We start from the raw sequence: 23,175 nt of genomic DNA on the forward strand, positions 1-23,175 counted from the left end.
GAATCTCCTGCATACTGGCAACATGACACTCTATCCATGGTTAGACAGCTGGGGCTCCAACTTAGTTCTCGACAGTGTTGACCACCAACATGCAGCAGCCAGAAATAACAGAAAGCATAGGTCAATAGTATGGTCAAAACTACAGCAATGCTGACATTGCATCAATACCATGGACAGAGAAAACAATATGGCTTTGTTCCAATCCAGTGACTGTGATTTGCTAATTTGGAGACAGGTGGACATATTCTTTTGTGACTTCTTGTTTGGTAAAGTGAGCCATATCAGGGTAATCAGGACTATTATCTATATCAAATTTCAGGTCAGAGGTTCCTTATATGCTTATACAATTATGGGGGTGAATATTACTACGAGTTGATAAAGCTGATGATGAAATCAGTCGTTTTTTGATATTTACCAAGCATGTGAATGTCTACTCTACAACATGCAGACAAAATGAACGTTGTAGATTCCAATATCCTCATGCTCTTTCTTTGCAGACATTTACTGTATATCTTCTAGATGACACTAATATGAATCATGATGCCAACATACATTTTAAATGAAATCAAAATATATTGGGAAATGTCAAACAAATACTCATTGAATCTGATACACCAGATGACAGCATCATCAAAGAACTACTGAACAAATCAGGTGTTGATATAGCTCAATATACACAAGCTCTCAGCTCAAGAGAGAACCACATTCACAACAGATAAGTTTGCTTGTTTGTTTGTTTTGGATTTGCACAAAGCTACACGAGGGCTATCTGTCCCTAATTTAGTAGTGAAAGACTAGAGAAAAAGGAAGCTTGTCACCACCACCCACTGCCAACCATGCTTGGTGTGATGGGGATTTGAACCCACGACTCTGAGATTACAAGTCAAGCCCCTTAACCACCTGGCCATGCTGGGCCTCACAACAAATAAACAGATATAAAAAAATATTTTAGGAGGATGGCAGCCAAACAAAGACTTGCAATATACTGTTGATCCCTATATGTGTGTAACTAGCTAGCTATATGATAGGCAAACAAGCAAGAAGTGACTTGTTGTGAAAATTATCTACAGAAACTCCATCAAATGATGACAAAACTCAGCTCAGAAAACTTGATTCAACATTTTTGAATCACAGAGAAGTAAGCATGTGATGGGCTACATATTGCTTCTTTTCTCTTCCAGTAAAGCAATCAATTAAGCAAGTGGTATTCATCAACATTAGCCCAAAAGAAAGACATCTGTATTATAAAGCCAATGTTACTTATCCAAACATGGACTAAGACTGTGACAATGTTTTTCTGAGTTGTTTTAATGTAAACTACATTTCATGGCCAGAGAGTCTGTAAAACATGTGCAACATTCACTGCAAACTATTGTTCAAATACTTGAGAAGGTGTATACATGTATGCAAACAAAACGCGGATGAAGATAATTCACAGAAATGTTAAAGAATCAACCTGAAATATGGCAGAGGATAAATATATAAACAATGTAGATAATTTGTTAATCAGTTTTATAAGGAGAAAAGAAAGAGCAAATCCAAATACAGAAATATATTAGCATTGTATTGGACATGTTAGGATGAAGACAGTGACCTGAAAGATAACTGCAAGACTCTTTAATCCTACTATGATGAACATACAAATATACTTAATAAGAAGGAATACTATACACATGGTGACAACATATCTCATGAAGTGCTTGTTGACATCGAAAAGTTGGGTTCATCTTAATATAAATGGGATCTCTTAGCACCTGGTGCAGGACAACAACAAGGGGATCAGAAAGATTATTTCCAAGTAAGACAATCTGAGCCAGTAGATGCCCATGGAAACAATCAACAGAGTGTTAATAAACATGCTGAACTTCATGTTTGCTATACTGCAGAAACAAGTAAAATATTACCGACCCCAGAACAGTACAGGAATATGATAAGGTAGCTCAAGTAATTTCAAATCACCTTAAGTGATGTAAACAGTGAAGGCATTGACATCTGTCCAGCTGACCCCAATACACAAATTATTCATCAGTGGCCTTGGTGGAACTGGAAAGAGTCATGTAACTAAACTGATCTATTGCAATACCAACTTGCAACTTACACTCTCTGGTTATTTTCAACCCACTGATGTGTTGACTCTATTAACAACTTTTACTGAAGAAGTCACATTTAATGCAAATGGAATGACTCTACATTCTGCATTTCTTCTTGGTGCCAGTAACAAACGAAATAATTACCAGCCTTTGCACTCTTTGAGCTCAATGCTCTTCACTCAAGGCTGAAGAAATTGAAATTACTTATAATTCCCGAAGTAGCTAAGATTGATACACAGTTGTATCAACTACACCACCATCTTGAAGAAATATATTTTGGCCAAGTCAGCATTTTAGTTGTTGGTGACTTTTATCAATTACAACCCACTGAAATAATTTCATGTTTAGCCCTCTAACTGAAAACTACACAAAGCCTTTTTGGCAGAAAAATTATGAAATGAATGAACTCTCCAAGGGCATGTGACAGCAAGGAAATAGACAACTTTTGATTTACTTAATGGTGTGAGAACTGCTTCTTGCTCTACGAAAGACATTGCAATACTTAAATCTCATCCTGTCGATCCAACAAACCCTGCATACTCAACATGAAGCATTCAGTGCATGTTTTCAGGAACAAAGTGGATAAACATAATATAAAACATTTCAACTGAGCATCAATATTGCAATAATAGAAGAAATTGATTACACTAAAGACAAACTATTCAATTAATTTTGACAGCTCCTACAAAGCCATGAGAATATGCTGCTTTGCGAGATATTATAAGCATAGCAATCAGGGCTACAGTGATCTTTATTGTTAGTACAGACATAGCAGATAGCCTACTAAATGATATTTGTGGACAGGTAGCTAACATCAAAGCAACCAATGAAAAAGTCAATGTCCTTATCCAGTTTGACGGTAGTCATGTGGGCCAAAAAAACTGCAGCTTGGAGTCAATATCATCAACAGTATTCTTGAGCAGTACCAACTGTAAGGCATAAAGCAACATTTACTGTACGTAAGGAGATGAGCAACTTCACATGACACCAAGGCAATTTCCATCGGCACTTTGCTGGGTCTGCACTATTTATAAAGTATAAAGCAAGGACATTGATGCTGTTATAATGCCAATGAAAAGAAGAGTGCAAAAGAAACTATATATGGCATGTTAAGCTAATGTCACATTCAGTAGGACAGAATCTCTGATATATCTGAAATCCATGCAAATCCAAATGTCATTGTCGAAGTGCAAAAAATTCAGACTTAAAACTTCCATGCTTAACAGATGTCCACTTACAGAGTCAACATCAAAAGTCTAAGTCTTGTATTTCTTAATGTTAAATCATACCATGTCCACCAACTTGATTTAAAAGCAAATAAACTGTTACAGTGCACTAACTTATATTGTTTTGTTGAAATATTTATAATACCCAGTCATGTTATTGCAGATGATGAAATGTCTCACCCAAATATGACTGAATTTAGGTAGGATGGAGATCCTTCAAACAGACAAGAAAAAAAGGTGACACCTTATGTCCAGATACCAACCACCAGCAATCCTTTATAAAAGGAATACTTTCTACTTGTTATAATGAATCAGTCTCACAAAATGAATATTCTTTTTGTTTACAAAAGATCATCAACAAGTAATACTACCTTCATCGATGCACTCTTGATTCTACTAAAGTCTTAAAAACCAAGGATAATATGTGGTGATTTCAACATCAATAATGTTCTGTCAAATCACAAGCATACAGTCATTAAAATCATGGAACATTTTGGGTATTGCTAACCAGTGACTAGGGCAATTACTGATTAAAGTTGTTGGATCACGTTTACCCCAACTATCATGATTAGAATATTGATGTAAAGGTTAACAAATGCTATTTTTCTTATCTGATTTTGTGTCTCTGCCAGACAAGTATGAGGCAGTTAGAGCATGCATATTAGGTATAAAATGATATTTCCATATGGTGTTATCCAATATAAACACCTGTAAACTCAAAAAGGAGCAGCAGGACAAGAGCATCCAATCTCCTCTCTGATTGCTCTTGTTGTATTTATGACAAAGCTATTAATATTACCTGCCACTGTCTTGAATCCAGTGGTGTATTTAAGGTTGTGTGAACCCATGGTCTAATAAATCTTGTGGTCCCTAAATTCCATGTAATTTAACATAGGATACAATTAACAATAGGCCCCCTTATTAAAACCATGGGCCCAGGGGTTGAGAACCCTCTAACTCCTACCTAAATGCACCACTGCTCGAATTGTGAAATGTTGACCAAAAGGAAGCCAGCCAGTCAGTCGGCAGCATTCTACCACACACAGTAAGAGATTACCTGATGGTAGTGAAAGATTGTAATACCTCAGAGATTCAAACTCGGCTTACCAGATTTTGATTAAATATTACTGGTCACTTTAATGTATGGTAACTACTGCTAATTATTTACAGTTTGTTTGTTGTTAAGTGCAAAAGAGTTAACTGTGCTGTGTTCACCATGTTTATGAAAACCTGGTTTTTAATATTCTAGGATTTCACTCTCATCGCTGAACCAGTGGGGATTGGGGGAATTATTTATATTTCTATGTGTTTTTCGGAATAAGTCGAGTCTAATTTAGATTTCACCATGTAACCAAAAGTTTGTTTATATACAACAAGGGATATACATGTTCCTTGTTTTATTTTTCTCCATAATTTATATATATATATAAATGAATCTTGTAATAAAAGTTATAAAGTAACGATTTGGTAGCTGAATGTAGATTCATCCCAAAAGTTTGAACCCTAATTTATATTTCAACGATATTAGGTTACTGTTACTATTTGTCGTCATAACTGCATGTAACTAAAATGATAAAACCTATTATGCCTTTTTTGGTCGTTTCAAGTAATTTGCATACCTAACTCCAAACATGATCGTTTTTGTTGTTGTTTTCTTAACATACAACCCGTTCAACATTAACAGTACTTAACCACACCTCAATCAATTTCTAGAATTTTGAAAAAAACCATATGAACGATGTCCAACAGCCAACATGCAAGCTTTAAATAGAATATAAAAGACATTTCTCTTCCTAAGCACACCTGCTGGTGGTGCAAGTAGCTATGTTGTTAACTCAAACCAATCAAAAAGAGAGGTAATTTCTAGAATGTACAAACATTGTGACTTGATTTACAAAAAACAAAACAAAACAGTGCGTTCATTACTGTGAACGAATAAAACTGGAAAAACTACTTTTTTTTGTGATATCAGAATTACCGAAGTCATCAAGAGGAATCAATACTTTTGTAAATTTGTAGTTTGTAAGCTCATAAGAGACTACGTGGTTTAAACGTATATACGAGTTATACAAATTACTGATCTTAGCTGAGAAAAGCTGAAACCCATGACAAATCGTGAATTGTGTTTCGTTTGTAGTTAAGTACAAAGATACACAAAGGGCTGTTTGTGCTCTGCTCACCTTGGGTATTGGAACCACTTCTAGGGTTGTAAGTCCGCAAGACATACCGCTAGGGGACGTTTCTCAAGAAATCCAAAGTTCATTCAAGATTTTTTATCACATTTTGAAATAAGTAACATACTGCATTGACACACATATTTTATCTGTCTTATTCAATACATTACATAACATTAGTGTTCATGTAAATACTAGGTTTAAATGTCAAAAGCCAGTGAAGTATCGAAAAACCCACAGGTCTAAACATCGTTACAAGTTAACTGGTGATGTTTTTTTCGTTTTTTTTCCCCACATTCCTCTTAATCCAGCTATTGAGGCAGAAATCAGAAGAATAACTGGGTCACACACACACGATAATGCGACAGTTTTAACGATTCAGTGAAAATACTGTAAATTTACAGTATTATTGCTTTAACTGAAATACAAACTTTCAAAACTTCAATAAAAAATCAAATCGTTTGCTACATTGGCGAAAATTACTGTTTAATGTCGGTATTTCTACAGGTAAGTGGTGACTTTTAGCAGTTTATTTTAAAGGTAAAGGTACACTTCTGATGGCATCACATGTAGAAGATTTATGTCGTAAGATAATTGTACTTCCTTTTGCTTACAGGCCAAACAGAACAACAGTTACATGAGGTTCACCACTGAGCCGAATACTGACAAGTCACTTCATAGTTCGATATCCATAGCACGATAAAAAACAAAAAAAACACTAGTGATAGAAAAGCTATCAACCTACATGAAAGATTCTTGGTTTTACTGGTAATGCACCAAACATACAAACATGCTTAGAAAACAAACATTTAAAAACACATAGCAAACGGTCTTTTTCAAACCACAAACAAGTTGAAAAGAGCATTTGATCGAAACGTAATCAAGTAAATAAATTACTACCATTGTTTCTAATGGCGATATTTTTTAAAAGTCTAATTTCTTTATCACCTTCGCATTATGTCAACTTATCTATTTGCATATACATTATATATATATACACATATACATTTGTTATAACTGTGCATATATGTAGCCATTTTGAATACGCACACGTAAAAAATAACTTCCTATTTCCTCCAGTTTAAGAAAAGCAACAAAAAAACAAACAAGTTCGTACCGCGTCATAGGTCAATGTCACAATAAGTATCGCATATAAAGTATAATTTTGTCCAGAAACAATTACATGACAGAAAAGAATTGCCCTGTGAAAGGTAAACATCCTGTCCTCATTAAAGTATTCAAAAGAATTAGGTTGTTAAGCCTAAAACTACATGAGAAGCTGTCTGTGCTATAATCAGTGATCACTACGTAAAAAATTTTCTCAACCCAAACAAGCCGTTTTTACATATATATATTTGTCTGTGCTATACTTGTCACAGGCATCGAAACTAGAATTTAAAAGTAGTGCCTAAGACTTACTGATTGAAGGGGAAGAAGGCATGTTAAAAAAAATCTATTTTTTTTAATGTTGCTATTTCTTTCGTATGAAATATCTTTTAATTTTAATAGCTATGCATTTGTATGGTTATTTTAAAAACTGTAGAAGTAATGCTTTAAGCATCAGACATAGTTTATCCTTAAAGACAGAAGAAATTGTTGTGGGTAAAAAAAAAAAAAGTCATATTGTGAAAGTATACTGATCGTACTTTCACGACACCGATAAAAAGGCAAACTGAACGTTTATAAAGAATCAAAATGACACAGTATTCCCATGCTTTGTAAGTAAACGCACCCTTCCCAGCATCCTGTGTCTAAAAACTAACACACTTGCGTTTGTCTTTCCGGAATGTTTCTAGCAAATTTTTAATCAAACGCTACAAATTTCATATTGTTAGAAAAGCCTTTTTCCGAGGAGTTCGGATTGCATTAGATATTCCATTCAGAATCACCTTTTTGCTCAGTCAAACTTCTTAAAGTAACAAGTATGTCACAATGTCGTTGTCAACACTTGACGATTGGCTTTTTCAACTTTAGTTGTTGTTTTTTTTAATACAAAATGTTTCACACAAACACTTAAACCGGGTGTAATCGCCTAAAAATGTGTATTACACTAACATCAACTGCTATGAGCTTTTTCGATTTAAGGTTAAAGACATTTATTTTTTAACTGCAGCATGCTACAGCCTAGAATATTACTATAACAATGTTTATCGATAAATGTTACAAATAAATGGCAGAATAAGTAAAACATGGCACAAGAAAATTACAAGGCAAGGCGAGATGGTCTAATTTTGGTCAAAATTACTAACTGATTTTGGGTATAAACTGCAACTTGACTTTAACTACACAAGTATCATTTTTATCTTCTTTTTTATGATACTTGTTGTTTTTTTTTTTTAGAGCAAAGTCACATTGAGTTGTCTACAGTGTTTACCATGACAAATCGAACACCAAAATTAGGAGATGTGAGCTCGTGAACTATTGAGGGAAGGGGGCTTATAATAACGTCTACATGAAGTAAAAGAATATGAAAATGAAATAATAGATACCAACATAATAAGTCGAAAATTAATATGCCTTCACCAACATCCTCACTCACGTTATTCAATAACATTCTCAGAATACAGTAGATGTCAAGAAAGATGGTATTCAAAACAGGAGGGATTGGTTTGAAGTTCGAGCAAAGCTGCACGAGGGTTATCTGTTCCTAATTTAGAAGTGAAAGACTGGAGAAAAGGAAGCTTGTCATCACTACCTACCACCAACGTTTGGGCTACTCTTTTACCAACGAATAGTGAGATTGACCGTCACACAACGCCCTCATGGCTGAAAGGGCGAGCATGTTTGGTGTGACAGGGATTAGAACCCGCGACCCTCGGATAACGAGTCGAATGCCTTAACCACCTGGCCATGCTGGGCCCCCAAACAAACTAATTTTACTTCAATGTTTAAGATCCTAAACGCCTGTGCTTTTGAATCTGAAATGGACAATTTAACTGAAACGTGGAAAATCATTTCCAATGTACATAATTTTTATCACGAAGTTTAGGCCTATTAGTTTTTCATGTATTTCCAGTTTTAAAAGTTCATGGGCAATAGATATAGCAAATACAGTGTGGTTGAAACATTTTTTTATCCTCACAAGTTCTTACAATTACTAATGTGATTTTCTCTTTTGAGGCTTTCAGACAAGAGCCTGATATGAGTAGTGTAAGGAATATAGACACTGGACAAATAAAAACTGGTGAAAGGTAATGCACCCCATTAACAACACTTGCCATTTTTTCATACTGGGCAAATAAAAACTGGTGAAAAGTGATGCACCCCATTAACGACACTTATCTCTTGTTTTTTTTTTTGCAAAAGAGGAAAGACAAATTTGACAAAAGCAATAAGAGTACCCCCCCCCCCCTTGAGTGGTCGGTGTTGTTCAGACCTTTGCTGGTGAATTCATGTTTTCTTTAGGCTCTTAAGAAGGCAGAATGGGTAAATGTCACAACTTACCTCAGCATAATTTCCAAGCAAATGCATCCAGCGATGCTTCATGTTTACCCTTATAGGGACAACTACTTCTAAGAGGACAATACTTCCCCCTACTGTTCCTATTGATCTAACAAAATCCTCGGCTCTAAACCCAATTGAGCATCCATAGAATGGGCTTGAAAAATACATTTCACCATCGCTTCGTGAATTTGGTCCAATATTAATAACTTAATGGGGGGAACACTATACGGCACATCGTCTTACGTCTGTTATTCGTGCAAAAGATGGTCCAATTCGTTATCAAATGTTTATATAGTTCTCAATAAAGCATTCAGAATTCATAATGAACACGGTAATCAGTAGAAAATAAAAATAACAGAAAGCAACTGATCAAAATTTTGCTACAAATACAATGATTGATGTAGATGTCCATTATGGTTTGTGTGCGCGTGCATATTCCGAGATGAAAAAGAAGGGGGGGGGGTGGCACTGATTTTCCGGATTCATGACCACCCAGCACTGTTTCTAGGAAGTCGCGTGAGCATTCAAAATTTATCTTTCTTCGTAAATTATGTTATGTATATTTGACTTGGATATGTATAACTTTGCATGGATGTTATCTTCGTAGTGGGGGATTCCTAGAAGACTGAAAATGTTGGGGCAAAACCTTCATCAGTGGAACCAAAGCATATTAATTCTTGAAACGAATAAGTTTCTTGTTAAACATATAATTTCACAATGGGCTATCTGTGCTGTTATAATCGTGAGCATAGAAACCAGATTTTAAGCATTTTAAACTCTCAGACTTATCACTTAGCCATGTGATAGAGGTGAGGAAGGCAAAATTTGTTGGGGAATGCCAGTTTCGGTTCATACAACTGTAGCATTCTTTCATTCTAAGCGGTAGAAGACGCTCAAAATAGATTCTGAAGTTTAGTGTCTCATTTTAACAGTTGGAAACGCTATAAACTACAAACACCTGACATACTTTACGTTGTAACATATGACAAGTGGAGATAGAATCATTAGAGTGTAGCTACAACCATACACGACACTTTAAACCAGTATAATGTTCCATCTAATCACAGAGGATCTCAAGGTTAAAATTGAATTTGGTTTTATCAGTGCGCCAAATCTCACTCTTAGTATCACGTTTCATTCTATAATTCAGGATTTATTTTCTTTGGAACTTACGATTATTATTCGAATGCTCTTTGCTGTTATGATGTTACAAATATACGAAATCGTATCACGTGAAGGTTCCAACTATACCTTTAACATTTACGAAAATAACGTTTAAGTAAAGACACGTGAAAACTACGTTAACAGTTACTTAGAAGACAATAAAAACATTATAGTGAATAAACAACATTTCTGGTGGTAACATATGCGTGTGTGGCAAGTCGAAATCGAAGCACGTGAGCCAGAAACTCGCCTATAGATATACATGCGCAGTACACTTGGAAACCGAAAACCTTTCACCGTGGCAACTGAGCTTCTAAATACACAAGCACGTAGACACGTCTTTGTTTGATTAGCGTTCAACAACGTTTAAGCGTGTTGCTATTCCATATGCTTATTATGTTGGACACTCCTGTAACACAATATCCAACGGTAACTACTAAGTACGGTTTCAGTTTCGTAGCAGTGTAAAGTAACGAAAATAACACACACACACACATATATATATATATACTCTAATATATGCGACAAATATTGAATTGTTTCTACGCCTATGTTACTTACCATAAAGGCGGTCGTTCAAAAAAACTTCAAAAGACCGACACAATACATATTCAGACTTCAACTAACCGTCACTTGCTCGAGTACAACAATGATAACCGCCAGAAAACCTGCATTACATCAGGGCACTGTCACTTATTAAGCACGCTCAACAGCACACCACACACACACACATAGTGCGTAACAAATACCTTCTGTGGCATTGTTTAGAAAACAGCTCTTCTCCAACAAAGTAAGAGTCTAGCCTTCTGCGACAAGATTCCCTACTGGATTCCGTCTATTCATACAACAGGGATTATGGTCTGTAGGTGTAACAGTTATACTCGAGTAAAGACAGGTTATGAGCTTATTCCCCTGGCGGCACTTAGAATAAATACCACATTGTTTAGAATTTGTATACATGCTAATTTCACCTGATTATTAAATCTAACGTATAGTGTACTACTAAAGATAAAAAAACATAATTAATTCATGTCACTAATCTTCGAATTATTTTCGCGGGCAACTAACCAAAAAAGCCAACTTGAAATAAGCCCAGTTTTATCCACTGTCACTCAAAGTAATAAACATTCACTGTGTCAGACTGCAAGCACTTTTTTTTTTAAATCCTTCAGGGTTTTAAATATATAGTTTCACTGTTTGATTACCAAACAACGTTCTAATAAATACAAACGATTCGTTGTGGTCTATATATATATACAAATATCTGGTTTGTGACGTCACTTATCTCAACAACTAAACGTGTATTACACAAAATATCAAAACGTACAAACTGAGAAGTTTGAGATTTTGCCCACACTTTTCCAATTGCGACAATATGCCATTAATAGTAAAGTACAGTTCACATGTGTCAATAAACATTATCAACTAAACAAACATTTATTTGGCATGTAAATACAGGATGCATCGCATTTGAAGATCATGTTACAGAAAACACAACTTTTAATAACGAGCGCCATTTTCGGTTCGTTCTTTTGTCAATATTACTGCTCATCAGGAAAAAGAATGTATTTGTACAGCGCGTAATACCTGATCACAACACCCATTAGCAATCCATCTGATAAACTATGGCTGAGCTTTGCACAGGACATAGCGATAAATATAACTTGAACTTTTATTTCTTCTGTTAAATAAGCTGATTACTGCAACATACAAATGCACACCAAATTTACCTGATTATCAAAGTACATACGAGTACAAAATAAACCAAACTGTCTCGAATATTTCCCTTATCGGCTGTTACTTAATATTTATCAACATGATCTGATAACTTCCATTTTTATCTTGTTTCACACTCTCAGTTTTACAAACTTTCTACTGAATGATTTGAATACATAAAACCATGACTTGACGCTAACATTTCACAAAACTTACTTCACGTGAATACAATCAAACCTGTTACTCTCACATTCAACTCGTGATGATAAACTGCAAGATGTATATGGCATATTTGATAACTACTAAACTAGTATCTAAGGTACCTAATAATCATCCTAAACATATGCAGCAAATAGTAATAAAATAGTAAGACCTTATTATGAGTGCTATGTTAATATAACGGTCTTCTGGAAAGACTTGCGAGTCAGGCTTCTAGATGGCTCTGGCACTAGCAACTGTTTTCTTTTAGGCCTAGTAAAATATGATTCATGTTTTCAAGCTCACTTAGATTTGGATGAGACGAATATCAGAAGGCTCTTGTTATTTTCTGATAAAGGTAGTAACAATGACTTAAGTGTAAGAGATAATCATAAAACACACTTAACAACATAAGTTCAGGGTTGTTTTTAGAATTTTTAAATGCTTAATTTTTGTTTGTTTGAGTTTGGAAGTAATTATGTAACGGATATAATCCTCCAGACACTTTGTTTGCTCTTAAGATGAAGGTAGCACCAACCCTTAAAACCATGCAAACTTAAATGCCGAGGAAACACAAAATAAAAACACGATGTTGCAGTCTTTGAAAGTAGACTTTCAGTGGTATATGTTATAGCATAATGTGGCAGGATAAAGAAACGCATAACACAAACAGTTTTAACACAAGAACTATTATTAATGATAAAAACTGATACATATGTTCTTTGTGAACATCCTTATAGTTTGATTCAAAAACTTTGCAAACTTTCTGCAACATTAACAAGCTATAGGCAATTAATTTTAATTAATGTTTTTGTTAAAAGTAATTATATTCATAACAAGACAATAGGTAAGTATTTTTCATTTATAAAAAACTTAAGCTATGAAACAGTGTAATACCAGAAAGTGTGATAAATTTCATACTGATATTGAACTTAATGAAGTGTAAACAGAATGAAAACAAACTAGACTATTTTTAATCATTTACTACAGTTAATTATTAAAGATTTTAAAACAAAAATGAGTTATTTACATAGGGAAGAGGTTAAACTATTGATTTAGACTGAATTTTAAAAATGTGAGTTTTGAAATGTTGGGTTAGTTGGTGTTTAGTGTTGTACATCTACAGACATACTGCTGTGCCACTGGATGGGGGGGGGGCTTAAGGATCAGTTCTACCTTAAATAAAAAAGTTAATTTTAAAGCTTACTTTTTAGAAAATGTTTTTATGAACATGAAATATTTTGATGTTAACATGTATCTAAATAACATAGCCAATAGTTGCAAGACTGCTATCGCCAGAAGAAAACGTGCTAAATTTCACAGTTTGCTATATGCAGTGGGCACAATGCAGATGGCCTATTCTGTGACTGTGCATTTAAACAAATACAAAATGTTATTTATGTTCATGGATTTAGATAAACAGGTTGTTTTTGTAGTTTTGTTATCATCTGCAAGAGCAAACTGAAAAAAAGAATCCAAAATATTTTAGTTTCACTAAAATAACAATGAAAAACTAAATGTATATTGAAACCCACCAGACCTGGCACTGTATAAAAGTAAACTTTATCATGGAGCTATTTTCCAGTGACACCAATTTTACTGCATTCCATAAAAGGAAAGGCCAATAAAATATACTCACTTTGACCTGTGTCTCAAACAGGAACTCATTTAAAAACTTCACATTTATTTGATAGTGCACTTCATATAGAACAGACAGTATATTCAAATAATCAATCACAAGATACACCATCTTCTAGTGATCAGATTTTCTTATTGGTTTGATGTAGTACTATTCGGTTATAGTATCAGAAAATTTAGATATCTCCTTTTGCTATAAAAGATGATCTCATTATTCTAAATTAGATTAAAGTAGTGTAAACAACTGTGGAGATGTAATAACAAATGAATATAAACTAACAGAGTAGGCATGCTTTAATTAAAGCTACACATCACCTAACAAACTAATCTGTCATCCTGTTTTAATAAAATGGTTTCTGTCATGATATGAATAAGTAGCTGAAAGACCCTATGGACATCATGGACCAGTAAATTCTATACTTCATTCTCAAACAATGTCTTGCTTCCTTAAAGATACTTGGTACTTTTCTAATGAATGGAGCAAATAAAAAGTTCTGTCTTTTATTCTTGTCCAAAAAGTCAACTTAACACACATAAAAAATAACACTAAATACTCATCAAATTTATTTAAAAATATTCATAATTCTGTATAGAATTATTTACATGTTCATCCAATCACTTGAAATTACTCTAACATAAAAAAATCACAATACTTTCAATACCAATACTTGATTTCTATATTTTCCACAAAATCAGTTTAGCAGAACATGTTATCAGTGTTAGATAATTCCTTGACATGTTCTAGTTAACAAATACAATGTATACATTTCTACTTGACATAAATTAAAACCCGTTCATTATTATTATTTTTTTGTACCCATGCTAAACTGGTAAGTACTTAGTTATTTAGCAACTCCTCTTTAAATGATTCCAAATGTATGTTTAAAAGATTGTTTTAAGTATGTTAAGGGTAAACAGAATATTAGAACAGATTGGGCCTTTAAAAATGCTGATAGTGGCATTATTGTTGAAAGCTATGAGATGGTTAAGCTTTTAAATATTCTGTTATGCTCTTAAAACAAAAGATATTACCAACATAGCTGATCCTGAGTATTCCACTTGAAATACTGGTGTTGACTTGAATAAGATATATAATAATTCATTGGTGGTAAATGGAAAGGCAGAGAGAATTGAAGCAGATAAGGTAACAGATTACAACAAAGTTTTTTAGTGTTTTAAAAGAGGTCAAAGATCAAACATATAATACTGTTTCTGTTATCTTTGGCAAGAATAGAGAGTGGGTATGTGCTTGAAAATTGGAAAATTATTTATGTTACTCTTATTTCTAAAGGTCATATGATAAGATTTGTCCTGAAAAGTATAGGCCAGTTAATCTCACTTGTGTAATGGGAAAAAGTTCTATATTCTGATAGAAGAAACTCCGTAAACTCATTCAGTGAAATATAATACTGTAAATAAAAGTCAGTATGGATTTACCAAAAGGAAATCTTGCCTTACTAATTTTTTTTAGGAGGTTACTTGTTACCTGGATAACAAAAAGGCTGTGGACTTGGTGTAATGAGATTTTCCAAGAAGCTTTTAATGAGGTACTATACAAAATATTACCTAAACAATCACAACTAAAGGTTGTTATGAACTGAATCAAGTCAAATTGGATCCCTGTCACTAACAAGAGTAACTCAGCAGTTATTACTTGGGCCTTTGCTCTTTCTTATTTACATTAATGATACTAACAGTGCTGAAACATTTTGCTGATGCAATGATACACTATGATATTTTGTCCCACTGCATTGTAAATTTTATGATAAATGGTCTAAAAACATGGATTATACGATTGTTTGAGATTAGCACAATCAGTATGGTATTTAAGGCATTTGTGTACCAATATGTCCACTATACATGACCCATGACTGTGATCTCTTGTTAGAAACCAGCACAACCAATATGTTGCTCAATGTACTCATCAACCTATATGGCTTGTATATTCAATCTCTTGCAATGATTGCCACTGAACTCTTTGGTCATTTCTAGCTGTATTGAAAATTACTTAAATGAACCGGTAAGTTGGACAAATATTTATCAAAGTATTTTTAATGACAAGTTCAAGGTAATGTGTTTGTGTTGTCATAATTTGGATCAAATGTTCAAAGTACATGGGATTCAACTCTATAACTTGTGTGAAGAAAAGGTTTTTGGCACAGTGGTGAACATGTTCAAGTCACTGAAACAGTTATCTGTTGCTATTAATAAATGTATTTGTATTTCTGGGTGTATTTATTAACACATTGACTGCAAGCTAAAAGAGGTAATTGTCCCTCTATATAAATCACTAGTTAGGCCTCACATGGAATATTGTGTACAATTTTGGTCTTCTTATCTTAAAAGAAAAAGATACTGACTTAGTGGAAACTGTTCAGGAGGGTTAATTGGACAGTATTGACTCACTGGAAACCATTCAGGAGAGTTAATCAGACAGTACTGACTTTATGGAAATCATTCAGGAAGGTTACTCAGACAGTTCAGTATAGGTTAAGGTCACTTATTTTGTTTATGGACTTAAAGAGGGGGATCTATAATTTTTTGAAAAGTTAAGAGTTGGTTTAAAATTTGTATTTTTCCTAAGAGCAGGTGTGAAAGGACAGCATTGAATAACCAAATGATCCTTTTTTTTTGTCCATAAGTTGTTACATGAAAAAACCAAAAACATTGAATACATATATATTCACTTCATGGATTTACAGACTGTGGATATCAAATAAATAGATTGTATGTCTACATTTTTGTCTTTACAAACATCATGTTATTCTGTGTACTTAAAGGTTAATATCATTTATACTGCATCATATGTAATGGACAGTGTCTCAAGAGGATACTGACTGTTCCCTGGCTGAACAGTTGAGACATAAACAAACAGCTTTGTTAATTTCACAGGACATTGAAAATTATGGACATGTAAGTAAATAAGGCTGACAAATTAGAGACTTAATAGACATACTGTAACAAAAACAAAAGATTATATAATAATTCCAAATAAATACCCATTGTAAACCTTGTCTAGTGCCAATAACATTTCCCTACTGAGACCAGATAATTACTGAACAGTCCAATTTCCTTTGTAGATTTTTAAAGCTTTGTTAAATCTTAAACCCTTTAGCTTCAGATGCTAAACAAAGATATTTAGCTGAGGACACTTAGTGAGAAGATGAACGTTGCAGTAACCTTTCAATAAATGATACTTGACAAGTCTAGCATAACACACCATTGCAAAACAAACATACTTGGGCCTCCTAGATAATTTTTATAACATGTTTGTTAAATATGTATTGGTCAGAAAACAGTAACTGATGTTAAAAAATTAAAATTAATATTAAGTTACTTTGCAAATCTAGGGTTGTTGATGAAAAGATATTTAGTAAAATAATGAATAAATTGACTTAAATTGATAAAGGTTAAGAATGCTCAGAAACTGTTTTATTTATTTACCATATTAAAATTATTATAATCTATTTGAAAAGATTTGTTTATTTGACATAGGGAAGCAGGTGCATGTTCTTGGGAAAATATCAAAATGCAATGGATTTAGGCACAGAAGCATAAAACATGTAACTGATAACCATGTTTCTCTAATAATTTATGTAATACAAACATTTTAAACTGTTGTTATTATTCTGTATTAATAAAATGATTAATTAATTTACTTCAACTTTTTTCATAATGATTTGTTTATGTAACTCTCCATTTCATATCACCTCCAATAGTTTTTAAATCATACGTTTCCTGGTAAATATGAAAATGTCTACTATTCAGCTGATAAAAAGTTACTGATATCTAACTAAATGAACAAAAAGACTGTATACCAAATACTAACCAAATATCTGCTATAACCCTAATTATGAGTATAAACTGCAAATGTATGCTCAAGCTACAAGGTTTCTACAACATATTGCTTATAATTTCACACACTTGCTAAGAAATATAAATTCTTAGGCTGTTTTGAAAGAATATTAGTTTTGTTAGCTATTAGATATATAATTCTGATTAAAACTCAAGTTATGCCAGTAGATCCTAAAAATTACAAAATCAGAATCACTTTGCCTAAACTTAATTTACTGTCTTCAAATAAAAAATGTATATATTTTATGTAAAATTATAACATTATTTTTAAATGGAGGGATTGATTATTCAATGTTTTTAGTGAGTAAAACCATAAAAACATGATCACAGAAACAAAAGTTCTTTACAAAAGAAGTTATTTGTAGGGTGGGTAAGAATTTAAGCTTGCTTGACTCAAAACTGCACAGCAATGTTCTTTCACTGCCTTGGTTGTGTACACCATAACAGTTTATATATTTTTGAAACACAGTTATATACAATAACAATAAAAAGTTATAATTAGTAAATAAATAGCTTACCAGAATGCAAGTAGAGGATTAGATGAGAAAGAAAAATGTGCTTTGTTTTGGACTTGTATCACAAAGCAACTTCTGAAAGCTCAATTATACAATCTAACTGTTGAATACATGGCAATTATAATGCAATGTATGTAGCTTGGTTAAAATATCAGGCCTTGTGATAATAGTTACTCAAACATCCTTGGCCCTGGAGATTAGAAGAAAGAAATATGGATTAGTATAATTTATTACCTAGCTTTTTTTTAAACAGCATTTAGAACAAGCATTATGCATCAAAAAACCGAATGATTAATTTCAAGTGAAATGTTAGTTGTCATGGATCAAAATTACATATGACAATAAACAATATAAGCAGATAAACAGTTCTCTACACTCAGTCACCCAGAATATTAAGCCTATGGATACAATACTGATATTGTCAACAAAAAAAAAAATTTCTTCTATAAACAAACCACTTTCATAAATAAAAATCAACATTATAAAAAATGTTTATTCAAAGTGGTTTTAAACATTTATTTGAATGAGTGTATAATTTTGAAGAACCCTAAATTTAACAAACAAATCACAGTAAGCAAATCCTGTTACCCATGTGATTAATAATTAACTTTTGTAACATGTATTTGCTCAGTAATATATTTATAAAACAACAGCAATGAAAGAATATATTACACTGCAATTAGCACACATCTAATATATACATATAAAACCTTATTTTTACTACTTATATTTCCTTGCCACATGATAGCAGAATTAATTTTCTAATAAAATACAGCTAACACCTTTTATTTTAGAAAGAATGAATTTGGTGATAATAGTCACTAGAAAAAGCGAGGATCTAGAAGTCTACAAGTTTGTAGACTGATCATTTATAACATAATATATGAATAACAAGGGACCATTCTATCCTTGAAGACTGTTCCTACACATACACCTTTAAGAAGCAATAAAAACTTAAACCTAACTTTAACTTTTCAGGAAATTAAAAAATTTCCATTTAAACTAGTAAAGTGTTAGCCTTCATTACCATCAAAATCAATCAATTTAGCCCATATCCAATAACTCAGTTAAAAAATAAAATGGCTTCAACTGGAAACGAGCCTTTCTTTTCCAAATTTTAAACTTGTATCCTCTCATCCCTTTGTCTTTAAAAATATAGCACAAAGAAATTAAAGGCTTTTATTCTATTATTCTCAAAAATCGTTTAAACTTCAATAAGATCACCTCTTACACTTCTTTCCTCAAGAGAAAATAAGTTATAATTCTTAATCTATTACCATAAAATAACCCTTCTGGCTCAAAAGTCATTCTAGTAGATTTCTGAAGCCATATTATAAAAAGTAGTAGTACAAACATGATTTATTAATAACCAAGGGGAAAATGTAGAAGTTTTATATCATTAATACTTGTCACCTTTGTAAAGCATAGTCGTTTTAGTTTATTCATGAATGCAAACCATTATTTTTTGGGTAAATCAGTTTGGTCCACTTCTAAAACTATTCTTAAGATATTTCAACTTTATTATGAAATACTTAAAATACATATTGGTTTTCAACAAAAATGCAATAAGTATCAGTATTTTAAAAAAAAGTGTGTAATATTTTGTTACGAGGAACACTATGCATAACTTCATTGTAAGATGTGTTCCAATGATTTACTATTGTATTACAGGGTGTCCAAAAAGACTGGAACCATAAATGACTTGCAATTTTTCTTAATTTCAGTTTAATGAGTGTTTGTGACATGAGAAGGTTGAGTTAATCCTGCTCTTAACTCAGATTTGCTTCATATTTCAAGGACAGAATGTGTAACACATTTTGTAAAATTTGTTTATGTGCCTTTGTTTTTAGACATTCCATATCATAAAATTTCCTTTGTGGTACTATTTTCTGGACCAAAAGTATTTTAGTAGCATCCTGGATTCAAATTACCCTATGGCCAAAATAAGCATACCCTCAGCTGTTGTATTGTTTTGTAAGATTTCTTATAACTCTTCTCAATATAGGCTTCGAAACATAAAATATATTAAACTTGAAAATCAACTCACACACAACATTTTAAAATTAAACTTTCATCAACTACATATGCTTAAAAATTAGTTTAACAGTTAGACCACAATATACATGGACCTACTTCAGGATATAAATCTCAAATCTCTAGAATTAAGAACTTCATTTATGAAAATGATAAAAATTTAAATGATTAAAAAAATATGAGTAAACTTGTTTTGGTAACTGCTGTTATCATCTTAATTAGATTAATATAACGTATTGTGTTTATAATAATTCATATATTATGGAAGGGAGATATAAATATTCAGTTATTAGTTTGATATTTATTGGTATGATACATATTAAAACATTATACTAATACATGAAGAATATATATCACGGAATGCATGAAGAATGTCACACATTATTACACAGTTCAAGCAAATTTGCTCACTAGTAATTTTTAAAATCTTTCCGTTCAATCAAAACTTAAAATTATAATTTTTAATCTACAAATTATATATCTCAAGTAAAATAAAAAAGCCTCCAAAACAGCCAAGCACTAAAAATAAATAATTCTTTACAGTTAGGTTTACCATGTAAAAAACCTACTTAACTTTCAAAGAAAGAATGTAAAGATATAACATACGCTTCTGTTAACTCACAAGAGACTATATAGAATAGTTATACCCTTAGTTTTACAGTACTTATGAATGTACTCGGCTTCTCTACTCTAGATTATTATAAACTATTTTGAAAAACAGAAAAGAGAGAGAACAAGGAATATTATGCTTTACCTACTTAACATTTTCATTACAATACAAATATTTTGTTTCATAACTAACGTTACAGTACAGTAATTTACATAGAAAATTATAAATTAGTTCTGTTACTGAAATTTTCAGTTGGCACGTAAGTAAGCCTAAACGTTTAAATGGTCAAACCTCCCTCAAAAGCAGCGGCATCTATGTACGGTAATAGTTAAAAACAAAATAAATATTGCAAAAACTCATCATTGGTGTAAAACATATGTATTTTAAAAGAGCTTTAATATATTGTTTCAAGCTACATTTTTTACTGTTGCATTTTTATTAGCTAGAGGGTGTAGAACACCCAACAAATTCTAAATAGAAATCAAGTTTTTCTTGCACAATACACATTCAAATTGAAACTATAAATACAAGATAGTTGTTTCAAGCATTGAAGTGAAAGATAGTCAAAAATATAGGATATTTGTACAAATAAGTTGATTTGTTTGAAATTAGTAAATGTCACTTGTAATGTAGGTAATGCACAACAACGTACGGCAGTTTACAGGTGCTCAAGTTTGTTAGAAATGATAAAGGAGGGAATAAAGTAATTTTTTATCATTATTGAACTGAATGTTGAATTGTTTTCACCAAGTAAGTTAAAAGAACCTGTCAACGAAACAACGATGTCACAACAATTTTGTGTGTGTATGTATATGTGGATTTTTATATATATTTACATGTGACTTATCGAAATATAAAATATAGCAGTATAGCTTCACATACTGTGATTGACTTTGCAACTATTTTTCCCACTTAGAAATAAAAGGTGCTAACGAATGTTACAGAACAATAGATGGCTATATCAAAGGGAAATTAACATCATTCCTGGCCTATGTGTTTTGTATATATATATTTATATCAACTTCTATTGTTCCCTTACTTCAGGTTTGACCTGATGCTGATATTAATTTTAACTTTAAATATAATAAGATTTACACATATATGTTGGTCAAGGAGCAGTGTAACTTTCTCTTACTATTGTATGAACATGTAATGTAACACAGGCAAATTGACACCGACAATTAGTTGTACAGTAATACCATCTAATACAAATAACATAGTCGATCGGCCACACAGGTTAAGGCACTCGACCCGTAATCCGAGGGTCGCGGGTTTGAATCCACGTCACACAAAACATGCTTGCCCTTTCAGCCATGGGGGCGTTATAATGTGACAGTCAATCTCACTATTCGTTGGTAAAAGAATAGCCCAAGAGTTGGTGGTTGGTGATGATGACTAGCTGCTTTCCCTCTAGTCTTATACTACTAAATTAGGAACGGCTAGCGCAGATAGCTTTTGTGTAGCTTTGCGCGAAATTCAAAACAAAACCAAATAAACCAAACCATACAGAAAGTTTTGACTAGACTACAGTCTACTAATCCATTTCAATACCATCAAAAATATGAACACAATCCTTTATACCCCCCACAATAAACAATAGTTATATTGCAATAAAAGATTTAACATTGATGTCATTGCACAACAAAATAGACCCTTTAAAAATAAAACCTTCTCAGTCAAAGAAACAAATTAATAACGACAAAACAAATATTTTAACAAAAAGTTACTACAATTCACTATTTATGCATGTAAAGCACCTTTAGTAATAATAATTAACAAACAATAAAAAGATAAACCTTTAAACATGGGCATACAATACGATAAAATAATTTCATGTGGTGATACTCTCTTAAAAAAATACAAAAGTCTGAAGAAAATATACAAAAAAGAGTTTAAATAAAAAGCTATTTATATTATAACACGTACTGATAACCTTAATACATATCAAAACTACAACGGTGATTTTACATAGCAAAACATGGAGAGAAAAATTAAAGTTTACTGTTTACTACATCAACTCCCATGTTTTGTATATCGGAAAAAAATAAGACAAAATTATGGACTTACAAAAGCAAAAATAACAATCTCACTGTTACATGAGTCTGACAATGCTAAATAATAATATATGTAGGACCTTTCTGAAAGGAATAAAACATAATAAAGATTGCCCCTCAGTGGCTCAGCGGTATGTCTGCGGACTTACAACGCTAAAAACCGGGTTTTGATACCCGTGGTGGGCAAAGCACAGATAGCCCATTTTGTAGCTTTGTGTTTAATTCAAAACAACAAGAATAATAAAGATTGAATGAAAATATTTACAATGTGCACATAGATACAAAACTTTATACTACAAAAAATATATGTATGTATATGAGCAGTAATTCGCTTTTATATTTAGTAATTCCTCATCTCTTGTGATCGTGGACAGCCAGACAACTACTTTAAACTCTTTACTGAAAGGCTGATTTGGATTATATACATATTCAGCATTAGGCAATGTACTGTTTGTTT

The 23,175-nt window shown here is 32.5% G+C and overlaps 1 protein-coding gene across 9 annotated transcripts in view; it reads right to left on the reverse strand.

The window, feature by feature from the left end:
* The window catches only part of LOC143226863 (mitogen-activated protein kinase-binding protein 1-like), a 120,365-nt gene extending 99,397 nt beyond the window's left edge, over positions 1–20,968 (reverse strand). For 3 of the 9 annotated variants that reach the window (XM_076458384.1, XM_076458394.1, XM_076458374.1), the window contains exon 1: positions 8,935–9,117. In XM_076458384.1, coding sequence (XP_076314499.1) covers positions 8,935–9,102 — 168 coding nt within the window. In that variant the 5' untranslated portion in view covers positions 9,103–9,117. Of the gene's footprint in view, positions 1–8,934; positions 9,118–10,659; positions 10,929–14,682; positions 14,704–18,023; positions 18,211–20,808 lie in introns of those variants that run through there. The other 6 variants (XM_076458475.1, XM_076458427.1, XM_076458484.1 and 3 more) reach the window with 4 other exon arrangements.
* Positions 20,969–23,175: the final 2,207 nt, after the last annotated feature.

The sequence above is a fragment of the Tachypleus tridentatus genome, chromosome 1 (assembly GCF_004210375.1).
Source record: "Tachypleus tridentatus isolate NWPU-2018 chromosome 1, ASM421037v1, whole genome shotgun sequence".
In the NCBI taxonomy this organism is placed as follows: Eukaryota; Metazoa; Arthropoda; class Merostomata; order Xiphosura; family Limulidae; genus Tachypleus; species Tachypleus tridentatus.